Below are 20,537 nucleotides of genomic sequence, written 5' to 3'. Positions count from 1 at the left end.
GCAAATTAAAATATCACTGTGTGATGTACTCAAACTATGGATCTAGAAACTAAAATAAAACATCTTTGGAATACAAAAGACTTATGCTGAAAGTAACAACTTTTATTAAAAGATAATCACCGAATTGTCGTATTTTCCTCACAAATTCTATATTATTACCAGCCCGCAGACGATATATCAATAGTGTCAGCCTTTAATTAACTTGTGTGCGATTTAATGTGTTTAGTAAACCTTTCACTTCCATGGTACTGTTGGCCTCGGTCACGGAAATATTGTGCTGTTCAAGTATCGGGCTTGGCAAAGTTTGTCCAAAAATTACCGACTTGTTATGCATGAGATCTGATTGTGACAGATCTGTATGAAATACAGGCAGCGCCGTTGACATCAGATAGTGATTGTAAACTGATGATATGAAACTAAAATTAATGCTTACAAAAATTTACACAAGTTTGAACTTACGCTCACAAAGTATTACTATTGACCAACAAATCAAAATGAAAATACCAATCTGTAGACTTCGACTCAATGTTGAACGCTGTACGTTTCCCATATTCCTCTATTACAGTCGATCGTTGAGTGCGTTTTAGACATTGGCTGATACATATCAAATACCTTCGAAATATATCCAGTCATATATAGAATTACTTAAGTACATACATTAGAGCGGGTTGATTTACAGGGAACCAAAAAACGGAAAAATCGCGTATGCAGGAAATGTTCTACCTATTATTCTGAACATCATTGCCTAAATGAATATGGGTCTAAAACCAGTTTCGAGCTAGCGATCTTTTAAGTGAAGGGTTTTTTCGGGATCATAAAAATTTCATCATCAGTTTTTGCGATATCCGAATGAAACTTATTACATAGGTGCATTTTGAGATTCTCTTGATAATTTTTCGGCATCGGCCAGTTCGGACTATATCTGTCTCTTCGAGTTTTTAAATGAAATTTATAATTGATGAAATGGAAAATAATTTTCGAATGCGGGATCAACTTGTTATGAAAATACACTTTAACCTAATGCTTTTTTTGTATGTGAAATATATGTTATATATAGTAAGTTGTCCGATTTTGTTTCCTTTCATTGTCATTATTAAGTATGTGCTAAAGAACCGTTTTGCAAACTTACAAGCTCTTAGCTTTTAAATTAAAGGCAGGCAGCCGGAAAGTAAATTAACTCAAAAATCGATTGTACGGGAGATGTGATATAGTTGTCCGATCTGGCTGATGGGTCTGCCTATGGGTATATCAAAAACTGACGAAAAAGTTTTTATATTCCCGAAAAAACCCGTCACTTAAAAAATCACTGGCTCGAAACTGGTTTTAGAACCATATTCTCTTAGGCAAAGATGTTCAGAATGATCTGTAGAACATTTTCAGCGTACGCGATTTTTTAGAAAAAAGTCGACCCGCTCTAACATACATTTGTATATACAATATGTATTTGTAGACAATTACAGACTGTATTGAAATGTTTAATAGGTAAATATTTTGATAGCTGTTTACCCAGTAACTTATTTGGGGTGCATCCAAGTCCTTGAACTTTCTCAATGAAGAAAGAAACACTTGTGCAGTCAATGTCAATAAGCAGAATAATGCTAGTCAAAATCGAAAATCTGTTGCGTTTGTGATGCGATTTCGAAAATAAATTATACAGCTCAAGTGAACGTTTAGAAAAGGAAATATAACACAAAAAAACCTCAGAGACAGAATTTCCATCTGCCAGTGACTGCTGAATTATATTGTAACAAAATCGATCCATTTTTGAAACGGACTGTTACGCGTGATGAAAAGTGGGTCACCTACAACAACGTCAAGTGAAAAGGGTCGTGGTCGAATCGCGGGAAGCTGGTGGAAACGGTGACCAAGCCAGGATTGACAGTCAGGAAGGCTTTGTTATGTGTTTGCTGGGATTGTTGGAATCATCTACTATGAGCTTAGAAATTATTAATGGTATCAGGCAGCAGTACTAGTGGTGTTATTGAGAAAATATTTTATTTCCTTATAACCTATATATATTCCATAAGATATATTCATCTTTTTCACATCCCTTGGCATCCGCTACTGATTCCGCCATTACACTTATCCTCTTCCGGGGATTTTGTGGTTGTTTTCCACGAATTTCATTCACATTTTTTTGTCCGTTTAGTTTTGCTTGAAGACACTACCCACTTTCTGGCTTTTCGATCATTTTTCTTTGCCTTAGCTGTTGAGGTTTATCCCTCTGGCTTGTCAGTTCCTTTTCCAGTTCATTTTGTGGTTTTCAATAATTCCGTTAGGTTTTTGTATCTGTTTGAGTTTTTCTTACGAGATTTGAGCATATTTATTCTCTTTCGTCTTGACAGCTGCCTTACAGGCTTCTGCTTTAAGACTATTCATTTTCTTTCTACCTCTACCAGCTTCACATATATGTCCAAAGTTTTTATAATTTCTTCAACATTTCAGTAATCTAATTAAAGGTCAGATAAGCTGATGGCATTCAAACTGACACTATATGTTATAGGAAATGATGATTGTGGTCCGACTTTTGCCAGAATTTTTAAATAATGTGTACTACTTGTAAGTTAGATTCCATCCGAGGTAATCGAATCTACCATGTCGATTGTATTTTATGAAAGATGAAAGCAAAAGTCAATAAACTGCTTGGAACATATTTGTGTCCCTAGTAATCTGGTATCAAAACTTCATTTTGAACCACCGTGTGAGCCATTAGTCGGCGTCCGGTATTCCCATAAAGCCAATACGATTGTATAAAAAAGTAAAGTGCATATCCACTTGCAAGTCAGAAAGCCGTTTTTTCGTGAATTTTTTATTAAAAGGCATTTTATTTAATAAATATATAATATTAAAGAACATTTATAGAATATAATTTACATTAATAATCGGTGATGTATTTCCAAAAGTTTTAAATTCCCTTCGAAGGACCTCCGATGAAGAAGAAAAATTATTATTAAAATTATCTTAAATCCAAAAACCAAACAAAAATAATATAACAACAGATAAATACAAATAATAATTGATTTTTTAAATTTTTGATTTTTGAGAATATGGCTTGCCAAAAAAAAAGTCGTTTTTGTAATAAAATTGATAAAATCAAAATTATCAAAAATTTTATTCCTTTGATGTCTTTTTCTTTTATACCTGAAAAATATATCTTAGAAGGCCGTGTGATCGGTATAAGCAAAATAAAAATATTTTAACAATTTAAACATCAGCATCATTGTAGAATAACTTTCGCCAAAAATACTGAGTAGGATATTGAGAGGAAGAGTTGTCTATAGATAAGCAAATTCACGTCCCACATCATTCCTTTTGTAATATACCATAGGTAGCAGAAGCGTTTGGTGAGAACATAGTGATCGAAGAAATTATTAGGACTCTGCTGAATTGAAGTAAAATATGTGTTCGTAATTCCGTTGTGAATTTATTACTGATCCAAAAGTCCAAAGAGTTCGGAATCACCGCCATAATTCATATAGCAATAGTCGATTGTAGGAAAAGAAAATCGTTCAATTTTGGAAATGTGGATTTGGCGAAGCTTTAGAGAATGCTAGGTGTCCTTCAAAATTGTACAATGGACGCGGGTTTTCTTCAAGGCAATAAAGCTCTTAAGTTTGGACAAGCTTCACCGTAGGTTTACTAGAGTCTGCTACAATGTTTCAAATGACTGCCTCTACCAGCAATTTCTCCAGGTATAATATTTTGAAACCAAACACGACATTTTAATAAACAAACTTGGAGAATCGAATAAAGCCTTAGAAGTTATTACGAAAGTCTAAATAAATTCTAAATGAAACTAGAAGCATCTTTCAAATGAAAACATTTGTATAATTAGTAATTCTATAGAAGTAAACATCAAAAAACTGACGTATACACATAAATATATGTATACCATACATACACCGTTTACATGTTATGTATAAATATAATGTTTATTTAATCTATGTAGCAAAGTTCTAACAATCAAACAGTTACGCCCACAAAATTATATACATACAATACATGTATGTTACACGTACCTCGCTTGTGCCTTACACACGTCTCATAGTAATCGAGTTAGCCGAAATGACGAGGGTAGCAGCCTTTAAAGCACCCTCTCGGTCAACGAATAGTTAAATAAAATACATATTTACATACATGTGCTACCCTTAAACTACCGTTAACCTAATAAATGATTGTAAGGAATATTATTAGAGTAGTGAATTAAAGCGTATAAGAAGTAACGGTAATTGTGAGTTGCACTTTTCTAATTATTTGCCACTTTAAAAGTGAGGCAGTGAATTGAATATATATTTGATTTACCTCGTCCCTTATCCCTAGCCGCTTTAAACTATTTTAAGGACGGGTATGACCAAGAATCAAGGGTTGGATCTCTTTTTTCGTGTTTTTGTAGCAAACTGTAATCAGCAAATACTTCAGATTTATATATTTATATACTAATATTATAAAATAATATTATAAAATATCAATTTTTTTAAAACAATGAATATTTTAAATATTATATTTTGTAATGCGCCTAAAGGTATGCAACGAATAGGAGTGTGGATCAATGGTCATATCCTCTTTCAATCAATAGAAGATCCAAATTAAGGGGTTATGAATTTCAAAAAACTAATTTTAGCAATTAGTAAGCTATTTATCAATGGACATATGATCCTTTGTCATCCACTTGTGAATTTAATAAAATAGATTATTTTTTTTATATACCAGGTGTACCGGTATGAAGTAAGTGTTAAGATACAAATGTGTTGGTAGGTGACTTTTGCTGTAAACGAGCCTTAATTTTTTTTCTGTTTGGTTGGCATGACATCTGTCAAACATATTCAATAACCTTACAGTTATTAAACAAACAACATCATATTTTTTCATTGTGTTGAAAATGTGAAATTTTGTACCGAAAGGTCATGATTTGCTGAAAACATTAATTTTTTGTTTCCATTTGAATAAAAATGCTTATCGATGCATATGGTGATCATGCTTTATCAGAAGCAAAATGTAAAAGTTGGTTTCAACGGTTCAAAGATAATGATTTTTAAGTGAGAAATGAAGATTCCACCAAACCAATTTGAAGACGACGAACTGCAAGCTATATAGGATGAAGATGATACTTTGAGTCGAAAGCAAATAGCAGCGATATTAAATGTTGCACAACAAAAAATTTTAGACCGTTTGAAAGCTATGGGAAAGATCTAAAAGTGTGGAAAATGGTTGCCACATTGATTGAATGAAAAACAAATTGAAAACCGAAAAAATACTTGTGAAATTTTGCTTCAAAGACACGAAAGAAAATCAGTTTGTCAGTCTATCATCGAATTGTCACTGGCGATGGAAAATTGATTTATTTTAAGAATCCTAAACGGAGAAAATCATGGGTTAATCCGGGACAAAACAGATCGATTCGGTAAGAAGGCAATGCTCTGTGTTTGGTGGGATCAGAAGGGTCTGGCATATCATGAGCTTCTAAAAACTAGTAAAACAACTAATGATTTATTTGTACTATGCATTTATCAAATAACGGCCAGAATGGGCCAGAAGACTCGGCAAAGTAATTTTGTTACACAACAATGCACCTGCACACAAAGCAAAATCGGTTCAGGATACAATCAAAGTACTTGGCTGAGAGCTGCTACCCCACCCGCTGTATTCTGCAGACTTTGCACCTTCTGATTACTATTTGTTTTCATCGATGGGACACGCATTGGCTGAGCAGCACTTCGACTTCTACGCAGAAGTCTATGTTACTGACGATAACATCGAGATGGTGTTTGAAAATCGTTGTGTTTGCATTAGAGAGTTAACAGAAGATCTCAACATCGGATTCTCTTAAAATATTTTGGTTAATATTTTGGGTTTGAAGCGTGTCAATGCTAGACTCGTACCAAAAGACCTAAGTCGTTTGCAAAAGTAAAGAAGTAAAAGTAGCAAAAGAGATGTTTGACAGCGTAGCGTAGTTTGGTTTTTGTCAGTCCGGTTTTCGATCCGATGGTATATAGTATATTAATTTTTTACTGAGTTATCATAAGCAATTTTTTAAGAAACATACTTTAAATAATATTTATGCCGTACATTTTACAGCAATAGTAGATTACACATTGTTTGTACGAACTTAAAATAGACTTTCTGCGTTGAACACTTTAATCGTGAACTTTGTTCATAAAAAATTTAAATTGAGCAGAAATGTCGGCAGACGTCACTTGTTATCGCAAAAGATGTAGGTTATAGTGGTTTTAGAAACCAGTTTCAGCTAAATTTATATCTCAGGATGAAAAAATTGTTTGTTTTGATAGAAATTTTCATAAAATGAAAATTTTAATTATTCGTTGGAGTATACTTGTACATATTTATTTAAAGTTTTTATTGTAAAACCTTTTTCGGAAACCAATTTTAGTAAAATTTTAAACTCAGAATTTAAAAATATATTTTATTTTAATGTTGACATTAATAAACATTTTCGCAAAAAATCTGTTTTAAGCGAAATTAAGTTTAACGAAAGTTTAAGTTGTAAAAAATCGAAATTTTTCTGAAAATCTATTTTTTTTAACTTGATTAATTTTTCTATTAAATAACTCAAAAATATTAGTAAATCTTCGTCTATATGATAATCACTGCTGACGCTTGCTGCCACGCGCAACTCACACCGCAAGTGGTGTGATTAATAAATATTTCAAGCATAAGTAGTGGAATAGGTTAAATAGTGGAATAGGTTAAAGAATACTAAAGAAAATTTAAAAACAAGTTAATTTATAAAAAAAACAAGAACAAACGCTAAAGAACTTGATTCCGATCTAATTTCATGAAGAGACCTCGTCAAATAAAAAAGTTTTCCATGCAAGCACTTTACTCCGATCGTTCAGTTAATATGGCAGCTGTATGCTATAACAATCCGATCTAAACTATTTCTTCGGAGATTGCATTATTGCCTTAAATAATAATCCATGCCTAATTATGTAAAGATACCTCGTCAAATGAAAGAGTTTTTCATAAAAACACTTGATCCTGATCGTTTAGTTTCTATGGCAGCTGTATGCTATAGTGGTTCGATATGTGCTGTTCCGACAAACGGGCAGCTTCTTAGTGAGGAAAGAACATGTGCAAAATTGCAAATCGATAGCTTAAAAACTGAAGGACTAGTTCTCGTATATACAGACAGACAAGTGAACATGGCTAAATTAACTCAGCTTGTCTTATTGATCGGGTATGTATATATATTTTTAGGATCTCAAACGTTTCCTTCTGGGTGTTACAAACTTCGTGGTAAATTTAATATACCCTGTTCAGTGTATAAAAAACAAAAGGAACAAGTAAATAAAAGCCACATGTGGACCAACCGCACAAGCACACAGCCCAAGAGAGGGCGAATGTGGAAAGAAAGCAAACTGGTAATAAAATAATACTGGCTGTATTTCTAGGAGATATGTAGACAGGCCCCCAAAATTTCTTAAAGCTGAAGCACATATAAAAGTGCTAGTTCGCAAGTTACTAATGTATATGTATAAGTATACATCATTTGACTGTATGTATACAAATAATAATGCTAATATGCATACACATGCATATTCTCCATATTCACTTCTAATTAACAAAAGCTGCTTAAAATAGTTTTATTATTGTTGCTTGGTTATCGACACGTTTTCGTAACTTTTGCTTGCTTGTTTTGCTCACACCTCCCGACAATAAGAAGAAGCTGAGTTTGTTCAATATTTTTTAGGCATAAGCAAAGTTCAGCTTATGCTTTTGATTTTTAAGTGATACTTCCTCCAAAATAAATTTACAGTTATATAGAAATGTTTATATTAATTATATAATATATTTTACAATCTTTTTATAGCTAACTTGCCTTGAGATATTGACCTATCAATGATTAGCGTTGAACTATAAAAAGTAAGGCAGAAGAATATAGATATTTTTAATATTTGTTCGAAAACATTTATAAGTACATATCTGTACGTATGTACATATGTCCATAGGTTACTATGTACTATATACATATGTAGAGAGACGCTTATCTTCTCTATATCAAGTCTATCGATACGACACAACTAATTTCAATATACACATTTTCTTAAATATGAAGAGACCACCAAAAGTGTCTCGGATACTTATAGCCGATTAGGAATATACTACCTACTCTTAAAATATTACTAGAAATAATTATAACAAACTTATCAATGAGACTTTAATATATAAAACAGAGACTTCAATGAAGTTATTGAACCCTAATATTGGAAAAATAAAAGTTTATATTTTCAATTTATCATTTTTGATATACTTGTATGTATGTATCATATATTAGCGAAACCCACAGAAGAAGCACAGTATGCTTTCAGTACTCGTATATGATCCCTTTATTTAAAGGATTCACTTACAAGACATATTAAAAAAATTAACATTTACAAAATTGAATGTACTTTAATAATTGGTGATTAGTTTTGAAAAATTTTGGATTCTCCTCATCTTATACCCGATCTCCAGGAGAGCCTCTGAAAAAAGGACGACTTTGGTTAAGTCAGTAAATATTAGCAAATCAGCCGACCAAGTTCAGACGAAACTCAAAATAAAAGAGAATTTTTAAAAAGTGTATTGTCCTTCTAGTAATTGTGCACAGCCACCATGTATTCTTAGAACTCAATAAATTTTCTCATAATAAGAAATTCTGCGAAGGTGGCTTAGGACTTACAGAGACAACAATATTAGGATTATAATATCAGCACGGCTAAACACATGACAATTGTATCAAATAACCTATCGGAAAATATAGCTCAAATGCTATTGTTCTCTCTTTGTAGTAATATGTATTATTTATTAATAAAAATAAGATATTGTATTTGAAAATATGTAATTGCATCCAACTTTTACAAAAAAAAATCATAAAAATGTATTTCTATATCTTAATTGTTAACATATATATTTCTTTATCACATCCACCCAGCTATTTAACTGCAATTATAGCTTATCACAAGTTGGTTCACACAATCAGTTGGAAGCCACGAAACTGGTGTAACCACAAAGTCACACCTTTTTCTCACACTCTCCTCTATTTTATCATGAATTTGTGTCCGCTCTCCCATTTGCCACGTTTTGATAAAATGGTAAACTCGTTTATCTGCTTATCATTTAAGTAAAATGAAGACCAAAACAAAGGACAATTACAGACAAGCATGAATAATGCAATTAGACCCAGTAAGACTTGGTTGCAATAATAGCGAAGAAAAGCTTAAACAACGTTGAATAGAAGGAAGGAATTTTTTTTTTAACGTTAGAAATGTTTTAACATCTTAGACCTATTTATACTATTCCTAACGAATTACTCTGAGAAGATTTAAATATATGTTTTTACATCAAAATCTCAGGGCGCTTCGTTTTTGAGTATTTCTCAACTTAAAATTCTGCTTAATGTTAGTTATTGGATAACATCAAATTTAAAAATAAAAGACTTCATAAAACAGAATAATACCTTCCACAAATCTTCGATTATGTAACCCACTTAAGAATTTCCTTTATAATTACCTATAATTTTTTACAATTTTCTCGGCTGCTTTGGTTCAAAACCGAAATTCAGAAACTTTATAAATTACTTTCACCCAATTCTTAGACCGTTGTCAAAATTAGAGGCAACTGACTAATAGATAGGCTACATGTATTTGTAAGACATGGTTAAATATACGACAGTCGAGGGTGCAGTCCAAAGTGGTTGGACTTTTTGTGAGTTTAACCAATGAAGCTTACAGCTTTAGTCTGAGACAGGCTTTTGGTATGTGTCTTGAGAATGGTGGAATAGCAGGAAGCTACAAATATTAACTGATTAGGTGGGTATTAACAGAACTCAGTCGTTTGACAGGACTTTTAATCCGTAGTGGTTTCCTAAATATTTACTTTCCCTTTCTTCAGCTGTTTTCAAATGTATCACCACGCCCAATCCAATACAATCTTAATCTAAATAACATGAAAGTTTTGTTTAGTTTTTCTTTAATCTTTAAGAGTAAGTAATAGTAGATGAATTTTAATACCCATATTAAAACAACTAGGTTCGTAACTAGTTAAATAGAAACTAGTCACAAAGCCACTTTACTAAATTGAATGAAAAATAGTGAAAATTTTTATATAGCTCACTGATAACATAATCAGTAATTAAGTATAATAGTAAACAGTATGAAACTAGTTCACAAAAAACGAGTTTAAATAAGATATATTTTCAATGCCTCAAAGTTTCAGAGTTAAATACAAACTAGTCACAAAGTAATTTCTCGGAACTAAACGAAAACAACTGGAAGTTTATATTCATAGCTAACTTGTTATACAATCAATTACTAAGTAAATAGTATAAAACAATAACAGACTAGTTGGAACAGGAAATTTCTTTTTCTAGTCTTAGAATTTCGATATTATCTCTTCTGTAATACTCATATTAAAGTATCTAGGTACGTAACTGGGTAAATGCAAACTAGTTACAAAATAATTTCGCTGAATTTACCGAAAATAACTGCGAATCTTTATTCATAGCTAACTGATTACACAATTAATTACTAGTAACTAGTTCATAACAAAATAGTTGGAGAGTATTGTTATGAATTATCACTTTATACTACTTGTATATTAATATATAATTATTTCACCGACAGGGTAGTTAGTTCGGAATAACAATGTAGGCCGGTATGTATGTTTATTATCAGTTTGTTTGCCGTTTTTTGTTGTCTGCGGTCTGTGGGATCATAGCGTAAAGCTCAACAAGTTATCACAAACAAAAATATAACAACAACGAAAACCGAAAATTCGCCTTTACGAGAATATACATACGTGTGTGTGTGAACACGCCCATGCGAAATAGCGACATATATATAAACTTTATTTATATTTATACTATTTCGCTTTGACTTTTCCACACTTTGTTTTCGGCATCCAAACGTTTCAGTCGCGAAATTCCATTCGTGCATTGTGGACACGAAATAGTTGAGTGAAGTAGAAGAATAGCGGAACTTGGAAGTTTCATAAAGACGATTTTAATATAACATAGCACATATTTTTACGAGCGACCTTTTAGTGCACAAAAAAGTGTAAGTCAAGGAAGTTTGGTTAAAAAAATAGTAATAACAACAAAAAGTTAAGTGTTGTTGTAATAAAACGTTAGCCGGGAAATGTGTAAAGTGTGTGTGGAAGTTAATACTGAAAAGAAGTACAGTGAACTCTGGCAGCAGTTGATTGTTGCTGAGTTGTTTATGTGCAATTGTGTGAGGCATTAGCTGATGCCAATGCATATGTAGTATATTGACATATTAATGATATTTTGATCACTACTGTGGCGCAAAGATCTGTATGAGAAGGAAAAGTGAAAGTCATATTTATACTTATACAAAGATATTATTTTTCACTCATTCGGAATTTTGTCATATGCATGTATTTGGTACTGAAATTCTAAAAACAATATTCTAGCTACTAAAAAAATTAAAGAATGTATGCATATTCTGAGGGGGATTTAACACATTTAATATCTGATCAATTTAAGTGTTACGAAAGCTAACTAATAGAAACTAGTAAAAATGAGAGGGATATTAAGATAAAGTGTAAAACTATGTACTCAAGCAGTTTACAATTTTATTCCATTTTTTCTCTCTATCTGTTGGCTTCAGGTTTTCGAATTAACATTGGTATTAAAAATTGGAAATTTCAAAAATAATAAAAATTAGTTAAAAAATAATCCGACAATCTGAATTAATACCTGCAAATTGCATTTTAAATCATAAAATCAGAATTAAAAATTTATAAATTATATTTTCAAAACATACATATATCAAAAAGAATTTTTTTTTAACTTTCCAAAAAGTATTTTTTTTTTAATTTTTCAAATAATTAACTTTTACACAAAAATAAAAAAAAAAACAAACTTTGCACATTTTCTTTCGCGTCGAACTCTTTACTGCACGCAAAAGAGTTATGGACACACTAGTGTCAGTCCAACAACAACAAAGGGTTATTTTTTTGAAACGAAAAATGTGTGCAAAGTATGTTAACCATATGTTTTTGAAAAAATTTACTTTCCGCTCACCGGAATTCTCATCTTCGCGTCAAAATAAGACGATTAAAATAAATTATCAACTTCGCGACATTCGTGGGGAGAAATAAAAATATTTACATATTTCTCACAGGAAAACTATAATTAAAAGTAATTAAATGTATATGAGACAAAACATAAAAGTACCAAGTGAAAAAAATATTATTTTTTAGACCCACCCTAATAAATATATACAATTAAATAGTTCTGAAGTGAAAACATTAAAAATTAGTAATATAAGAAATTAATAACACAAAATTAAAATAATATCATAGGAAATTAAAACAAATGAAAACCAAACAAAAAACGCAAAAATTAAATAAAATTTAATAAATAAATATAAAAAAACCCATAACTATTAATAAATAAAAAATAATATGTAATAGCAAACTAAACTAAATGCCCTATTAATTAATGGTATTAAAGCAACTGAAATTAGATAAATAACTTTTTTTTAATATTACGGGACAGTTATTAAAACTTAACTCAAAACTCTTCAAACATCCAAAACTAAAAATTAAATTAATAAATAAGAAAAGTTAAAGAAAATACTAAATATGGCAACAGAACCCAGAAAAGAAGAGAAAAAGAAATAACACAAAATAAAAATTATACAACTATTAAAAAAAATTTAAAAAATAATACAGAATTAAATACAGTAAACTAATAATATTATATTATTAATAGAAGAATTATTTTGAGAATTTAATTAAAACAAGAAAAAACCTTACTTAACTTTGATTCAACTCTTCACAAATAAAAGAATTCACAATACAAGGACTTGATTCGGATCGGTCAGCTTGTGTGGCAGCTATATGCAATAGTGGTCCGATCTGAACGATTTCTTCAGAAATTATATCATTGCCATAAACAATAATTCGAGCCAAATTTCGTGAATTTCTTGTCAAATAAAAAAGTTTTTCATGCAACCACTTGATTTCGATCGTTCAGTTTCTAGGACAGCTATATGCTTTAGTGATCCAATATCAGCGGTTCCGACAAATCAGCAACGTCATAGTGAGAAAAGCCCGTGCGCAAAATTTCCGATCAATATTTCAAAAACTGAGAGACTAGTTCGGTTACATACAGACAGACAGACGGGCATGGCTAAATCGACTCAGCTCTTCATGCAGAATTTATAACTTTGTCTACACGCTTGAGCGACGGTGTTATTTAGGGGTCAAAATAACAAGTACGAATGATTTTCATACGGATATGTGATAACATTTAATCGAAATATTATTTCTTTATTGTCATTATATTTAATGCATACGACAAGATAACGAAATAAATTTTATCAACAAAGTAAAAAGTGAAAAATTGCTAATGTCATGTGGAGATGTATGTATGTATACATGTACAATATATTTAAAAATGATAGCATATGCCGACACACGCCCACCTTGTCAATGACAAACGCCGCCAATGTGAACTCTTATCAGCGGCAAAACAACTGGTTTTTACTTTTTTCCGAGTGACACAGAAATTTTGTAATACAAGTATAATTAACGGAAGATTGTGAAATTATTTATCATAATTTTTAATGAATTGCATTAAAATTTATTTACTAATTCTGGAAATCATATAATTGGCAATAACAAGAAAAAAAACTATTTTTTTTACAGTTGTTATCCGATTTTTTTTTTTTTTTGTAATCTATATAATATTTTATATTTTATTATACTACATATTATATACACTATTATAGTTTCGGTACAATTGAAGTAAACGTTTTTCTTGTTTTTCAGTTTATTTCGCTTTTATTTAATATTTTTTAATCTAATTTTATTTTGCCCTATTTTCATTTTTCACGCTATTAAATCCAAAGGAAAATTTGCAAATTTTACTTTTAATAAAATTTAATGTGTAAATACGCAGTAATATTTTCTGACAAATAAATAATTGATTTAATTTTACTTTTATTACTATTTCTATAATAGGTTAATTAACTATCAAAATGGCAGCACCTATTAAAAGTAAGTACAACAGAATTAACAATTCCTATTCGCCTAAATTGTTGCTGTTGTATGCTTTGCCTACGCTAGTCTCCCTCACCTAAAATCCTTTGCAAATAAATTGAAATATTCGACTTATAATATTATATATCTGTATGTAATTAATATTGTGTATTAAATATTTATATAGTAAATAACATTTATATTTTATCAAATGCTTTTTAAAATACATACATACATAAATAAATTTTTTAATTGTTTTGAACTAAAATTATTTATTTTTGTTTCATAAATTATTTCTATTTTGAAAACTTTTTTTGAAATTTTTTTACAATCTAAATTTGTTTAAAATATCTGTATTTTGAGAAATTATTTTCAAATAATTATTATTTATAACTTTTTCGACATTACTTTATATAAATTTGTTTAAAAAATCTGTTTTCTTTGAGAAATTATTTTGAAATAAATTTCTTTAAATATATTTTTTTAATTATTTTAAAAAAAATTTTGGCTGATTTATAAATTATTTTAAAAGAAAATTCTAGTATTTTTTACAAATTATTTTATAATAAATTTATTTCTGTTTTAAAATTGATTTTTGATAACTTTTTCGAAATGATTTTTTATGAATTTGTTTAAAACATCTGTTTTTGAAAAATGAGTTTGATAAAATTATTTCTTTAGCTATAAAAATTTGTTTAAAATATTTTTTTTAACTTTTTCGAAATTATTTTTTTTTTTTAAACTTCAATATGTATATTTTTTTCTTTTTATAAATAATTTTTAAATAAGGTTTTAATTCTTTCATAAATTATTTTAAAATGCCATTTCTCTGTAAATGATTTTTGATAAATGTATTAAATATATTACTTTTTTTAATACCTTTTTAGAAATTATTTTTTACGATTTTGTTTACAACATTTGTTTTTTGAAATAAATGCCTTAATTTATTTTTTTGTTTCATAAATTATTTTAAAATAATTTTATTATAAATTTTTCGAAATTATTTATAACAAATTTGTTTAAAACATCTGTTATCTGAGAAATTATTTTGAAATAAAATATATTTAATTCAATCTTTATCTTTATAAATCATAAATTTAATATATTTATTTATCTATTAGATACATTTTTTTTTATAACTTATTCGAAATTATTTGTTACTAATTTTTTTTTAAATATTTGTTTTTGAGAAATTATTTCGAAATAAAATTTCTTATTTTTTGTGTCAGAAATTATTAAAAAAAATTATCTTTTTATAACTTTTTATACATTATTTTAATAAATTCGTTTTCTTGTTTTTTGATAATACTTTTTTAAAAATTATCGTAATTTAATTTATTTTATAATTATATTCGAGTTTATTTTACATTAAATAATTGAAAATGTACATTTTACATGCATATACATACGTATATTTTATCAAAAATACATACATATATTGTATGTATATACATATGTAGCTATGAATATCTTTCTCCCAGCAAAATTTCCTGTTTCATCGTCAACGTCTACATATCCTCATATATAATATTAAAAAGAAAAAATATCTACAATGTACTTATGTATGTATAAGTTAATTGTTGTTGTTGTCACTTCCGATGATAACCATCTCTTTGTATGCATTTGTAGTATAGCCTTTTAACTGATTGAACACTTTTAAAACACTTACTATACTTTTTTCACACTTTTTTATGTAAATATATACACACACATTTAAGAAAAACACTAATTTCACTTTCACCCACACAGAGAATATGGAGACCGGTCAAGCGTTCGATTCCAATGCCATGACATTGACGCGCTTTGTCCTGCAGGAGCAACGCAAGTTCAAACATGCCACCGGCGATCTCTCACAATTGCTCAATTGCATACAGACAGCGATTAAGGCTATTGCCTCAGCTGTGCGTAAGGCTGGCATAGCCAAATTACATGGCATTGCGGGTGATATCAATGTGCAAGGTGAAGAGGTGAAGAAGCTGGATGTGCTTTCGAATGAATTGTTTATCAATATGTTAAAATCATCATACACCACGGCGCTGCTGGTTTCCGAGGAGAATGAGAATGTAATTGAGGTGGAGTTGGAGCGACAGGTATGTGGGCAAAAGCAAAAGCAAAGAAAATATATAAAAAAAATAATTAATTAGCGCAAAAATAATAAATTTCTATACACAACTCATTTATTCCTTTACACCACAGGGCAAATATGTGGTTTGCTTCGACCCGCTAGACGGTTCTTCGAATATTGATTGTTTGGTCTCGATCGGTTCGATCTTCGCTATCTACCGGCGTCAAACCGAAGGTGAACCGACCATACAAGATACACTACAGCCGGGTAGTAAAATTGTTGCCGCCGGTTATGCGCTCTATGGTTCAGCCACTGCTATTGTATTGAGTTTAGGTGCGGGTGTGAATGGTTTCACTTATGACCCGTCAATTGGTGAATTCATTTTGACCGATCCGAATATGCGTGTACCCGAAAAGGGTAAAATCTATTCGATTAATGAAGGTTACGCCTCCGATTGGGATGCGGGCGTATTTGGTTATATTGCCGCTAAAAAGGATCCCAGCAAGGGTAAGCCATATGGTGCACGCTACGTTGGCTCGATGGTGGCCGATGTACATCGTACCATTAAATATGGTGGCATTTTCATTTATCCTTCAACTAAATCGGCGCCAAACGGTAAATTACGTCTGCTGTACGAATGCAATCCGATGGCATTTTTGATGACACAAGCTGGTGGTTTGGCAAGTGACGGTCGCATTGACATTTTGGATATAGTGCCGCAGAAAATACACGAACGCAGCCCCATTTTCTTGGGCTCTAAGCAGGATGTAGAGGAAGCGTTGAGTTATATGCAAGCCGCGCAAAAATTGTGAAAAAGTGCGTAAACTTTTGTACAAAATATAAAACTACACATATGTATGTATGTATATTGTACTGGTTGTCGTTCCCGTTTGACTTATTACGGACTAAGAGATTGTCAATATAAATTTATTGTTTACTAGCATAAGATGATGATGCCTGATTAAGTTTAAAAAAATGTGAAGAAAACGAAAAAAATTATGTAAAAACGAAAATGGAAAAAACAAAATTATTAAAATATGATTTAAAACATCAAAACAAACTTAGTAGTATAAAAACATTAATTAATTAATCCCATCATTCATTTAAATTAAGCAGATTTGTGTTTAACCTTAGCTTTAAAACGCACTGAATTTGCTAAATTATGTTATGTAACAATCAATTTAAATGCAGAAAGCTGTTATAAATGTCAAATAGCATTTGGGTTGCATACTTTTAGGCGCAATATAAAGTTTTCTATTTATGAAATCTTAGACATAATTACGACAGTTTTGTTCCGTTACTCTCTTTGGAGACATCATATTGCAAATATTTGTGACGTCGTAAACGAAATGTTTTTGACAATTGCTAAGAAAGTATGACGGATTCTTACTTTTATGATTGCAGTAAACGGAATATATTTTTATGTATTTTTTAAATCAAATCAAAATAGATATATGTATTTGAAGTCGTCGGATTCTCCGAACGAACTGTTCAGATCAGACCATTATAGGATATAGCTGTCATACAAACAGACCGATCGAAATCAAGTCTTTGTATGGAAACTATTTTATTTGAATAGATGTTTTTAAGAAATTTGGCATGAATTATTGTCCAAGACAACGGTAAAATCTCCAACAAATTCTGATCGGATCGCTATAGCATATACATACATATGTACATAGCTGCAATACAAACTTAACGATCAAAATCAAGCTGTTATATGGCAACCTTTTTATTTGTGAAGGGTATTATAGCTTAGGTACAACCGAAGTTAACTTTTTTTTATAGTTTTTACTCATATTGTATAAAAAAATATGTCAAAGACAGAAATGATTTTGATTCGATTTAACTCTGCCCCCATGTGTCAGTTATAACAATGCCTCTTATAAGATTAGTGCAATAGTTAAATATAGCTACTAGCCACAAAAAATTTAGCTTCCACATTTCAAACTATTTTTCAAACATTATGCAGTAAGTGCTAAAGAGCATTTGAAAAGCTTATTTCATATTTAAAAATTATTATTAGTTCATATACAAGTATAAATGTCAAACTTAATATATATAATATATACACACACATACATATCTTTATAACACTAAAGCAATCTTATGTATCGCGTAACAACTTGCTTTAATAACTTAACTTATTACTAGTATGCATTAGCTTTATGCTTTGGCACAAATTCAAATCCAACCGGCACCGGTCCCAGTAACATTTCACTCAAGCGCACCCAATCCGTGGAATTGGGTGAACTCATCAACGTTTCCATTTCATCACGTCCACGAAACTTTTGTGGACGTTGATTGATTTGCTGTGGTGGATTCGCCAATAGTTCATAGGGTATATAACGATACATGAACGATTGCCATTCAAGCAAGAAGCGACGTGTATTTTCCACACCTTTCATATCAGAGCCCCAATGTTCCAAACCATAGTTAACGTACTTACGTAGGATATCAAAACGTTCCGCGGAAGTAGGGTTAAAAGGCTTTTGTTCCTTGATCTCTTTGAAAATCCAAGGTTTTATTAAGGCACCGCGTCCAATCATCACAGAAGAAACGTGTGGCGCTTGTTTCTAGTAATTGAATATATTATATTATATACAATTTATTGTAAAGTATGCTTACCCTCTTCTCATTGTAGTCTTCAAAATTCAGTATATCACCATTGCCTATCACTGGTATATATTTTACTTTAGCTGCACACTCCTCAATATACTGCCAGTTAGCGCTCTTCATGTAACGCTGCTCACGTGAACGTCCATGCAACTATTTATAAATGTTAAAAGTTATAAAATAATAATATAACTCAAAAATTTATGTAACTTACCGTCACGGCAGCTGCACCCCACTCCTCCACCAGTGGCATCAGCTCATGTGCAACACTCTTGTCGGCGTAGACACCGGTACGCATTTTCACAGTAAATGGTATTTTTAGCGACATAGAAGAACAGGAACGCACAATTGTTTCTAATACATTTGTACGTCGCATAAGTGCGCTACCACCGCCATGTTGATATATTAATTCAATGGGACAACCGATATTTAGATCAATATAGTCGATACTTGTAGTCTCTTGCAGCAGCTGTGCAGCTTGCGCAATTATATTTGGATTATTACCACATAACTGTACACCAAACACATGTTCGCTCTCGTGTCGCTTCGTAAGCGCCCATTCTTGTGTGAGTCCTTTAACGAGCGGTACAGCGCAAGCCATTTCTCCGCATGTTATGTCTGCACCGAATTCCTTGCAAATACGTCGAAAGGGTAAATTGCCCACAGTAGTTAGTGGAGAAAGTATCAGTTTTTCGGCAAAATCAACAGGTGGTTTTTTAGCTGTATCACGTCCACCAGTTTCTACGTTATCTACAACTGCTCCGATTGCTTTCTCAGTGTCTGGTGGTTTCACTGTTTCCACAATTTCTGCAGTAGTGGCTTTATCTTCAACAACAGTCATGTCTCGAAGAGGCTTAACACTCCCACTCGCCACAACTTTCTTTTTGTTTTCGTCACGCAATTTGTCTGATTGGTTGACTAGTTGTTTGCTGCGTGTAAAATCATACTCACGTTTTCGAAGCCTCACCTGTAGTTCTAAAAAACAAATACTTGTAATTAAAAAAATTAAAAACAGAAAATTTTATTTACCGTTTGTTATTCCATTCATACTTGTGCGTGCTTTATTTTCGTTATAATCTGGTGACTTGATATTTCGTCCTTCCGCATCCAAATGCGCTTTGGCAAAACGGCAAGTAACACCACGCGTACAAAATCCTATAGCGTCAAATACTGGACATTTCTCACCCAGATCTTCGGGTTTGGACGCAAAGTATGCCGCTAGATCATGCACATAGCGGCAGTTCTGGTGTGTACATTTTTCCAAATTCGGACCATTCATTAACGAATGGCATAAGAATAGTGAACTGTCTTGTTTAAATACCGGGCGGTTCTAAATTTACATAGATTTAAGCATTTTTAGAAAATATTTTTATCGTCGTACTCACTTTATTTTGACCACGTTTTCTCTCTTTTTTATTGGTCTTTTGATATTTTTGTTGCTTTTTATCCCCTGATGTATTTTCCTCATTAGATTTTCTCTTGTTACCTAGCTCAACAGGATCTTTCTGTGCAGCATTGTGTTTTATTTCGGGTACAAGGTATCTTGAAAAGTATTTTTAATAAATTAACTGATATATATTTATTTATTACTTACTCCTCTTTTATATAGCATATTCCGGACTCCATTTGTTTATTTTTATGTTTTGTGCTGCTCTAAAAATTGCAATTAAAATGCATAGAATAAGCTGGAAGCACGTGCTGATAAAGATAGTTGTGAAAAAGAGATGCCACAATTTGAACGAAAAAAAAGTTATAATTTCCTTTTAAAATTTATAAATAAAAGTATTTTATATATAAACACTGTTTTTACTCAAAATACGAATTTAAGAGAGAAAAAAATTGAAAAATAAAT

General features: G+C 31.0%; 2 protein-coding genes across 4 annotated transcripts; one reads left to right on the top strand and one right to left on the bottom strand.

Annotated features, from left to right (window-relative positions):
* Positions 1-10,873: 10,873 nt before the first annotated feature.
* Positions 10,874-17,129, top strand: fbp (fructose-1,6-bisphosphatase). 3 transcript variants are annotated; one of them, XM_014235392.3, is made up of 4 exons: positions 10,874-11,051; positions 13,987-14,022; positions 15,754-16,094; positions 16,201-17,129. In XM_014235392.3, the coding sequence occupies exons 2-4, from the start codon at positions 14,004-14,006 to the stop codon at positions 16,879-16,881; spliced, it is 1,041 nt and encodes a 346-aa protein (XP_014090867.2). In that variant the 5' UTR covers positions 10,874-11,051; positions 13,987-14,003; the 3' UTR covers positions 16,882-17,129. The 3 variants fall into 3 exon arrangements, with proteins under 3 accessions (XP_014090867.2, XP_014090870.2, XP_014090868.2); XM_014235393.3 differs by lacking the exon at positions 10,874-11,051 and adding an exon at positions 12,797-13,238; XM_014235395.3 differs by lacking the exon at positions 13,987-14,022.
* Dus3 (Dihydrouridine synthase 3) lies at positions 15,754-20,414 on the bottom strand. The gene is made up of 6 exons (XM_014235402.3): positions 20,280-20,414; positions 20,071-20,227; positions 19,715-20,015; positions 18,900-19,660; positions 18,698-18,838; positions 15,754-18,645 (listed from the first exon to the last, which is right to left on the bottom strand). The coding sequence occupies exons 1-6, from the start codon at positions 20,309-20,311 to the stop codon at positions 18,220-18,222; spliced, it is 1,818 nt and encodes a 605-aa protein (XP_014090877.2). The 5' UTR covers positions 20,312-20,414; the 3' UTR covers positions 15,754-18,219.
* Between the last annotated feature and the right edge of the window lie 123 nt (positions 20,415-20,537).

This window comes from Bactrocera oleae, chromosome 3 (genome assembly GCF_042242935.1).
Source record: "Bactrocera oleae isolate idBacOlea1 chromosome 3, idBacOlea1, whole genome shotgun sequence".
In the NCBI taxonomy this organism is placed as follows: domain Eukaryota; kingdom Metazoa; phylum Arthropoda; class Insecta; order Diptera; family Tephritidae; genus Bactrocera; species Bactrocera oleae.
Note: the sequence above shows the minus strand (reverse complement) of the source record. Positions and strands in the feature narration are given on the sequence as shown.

Coding starts and splice junctions, on each gene's coding strand:
- fbp (XM_014235392.3), top strand. Junction 16,095..16,200: donor AGGTGGAGTTGGAGCGACAG/GTATGTGGGCAA, acceptor TTTACACCACAG/GGCAAATATGTGGTTTGCTT.
- Dus3 (XM_014235402.3), bottom strand. CDS start 20,311: ATGGAGTCCGGAATATGCTATATAAAAGAGGA. Junction 20,228..20,279: donor ATATGCTATATAAAAGAGGA/GTAAGTAATAAA, acceptor ATACTTTTCAAG/ATACCTTGTACCCGAAATAA. Junction 18,646..18,697: donor AAGACTACAATGAGAAGAGG/GTAAGCATACTT, acceptor TTCAATTACTAG/AAACAAGCGCCACACGTTTC.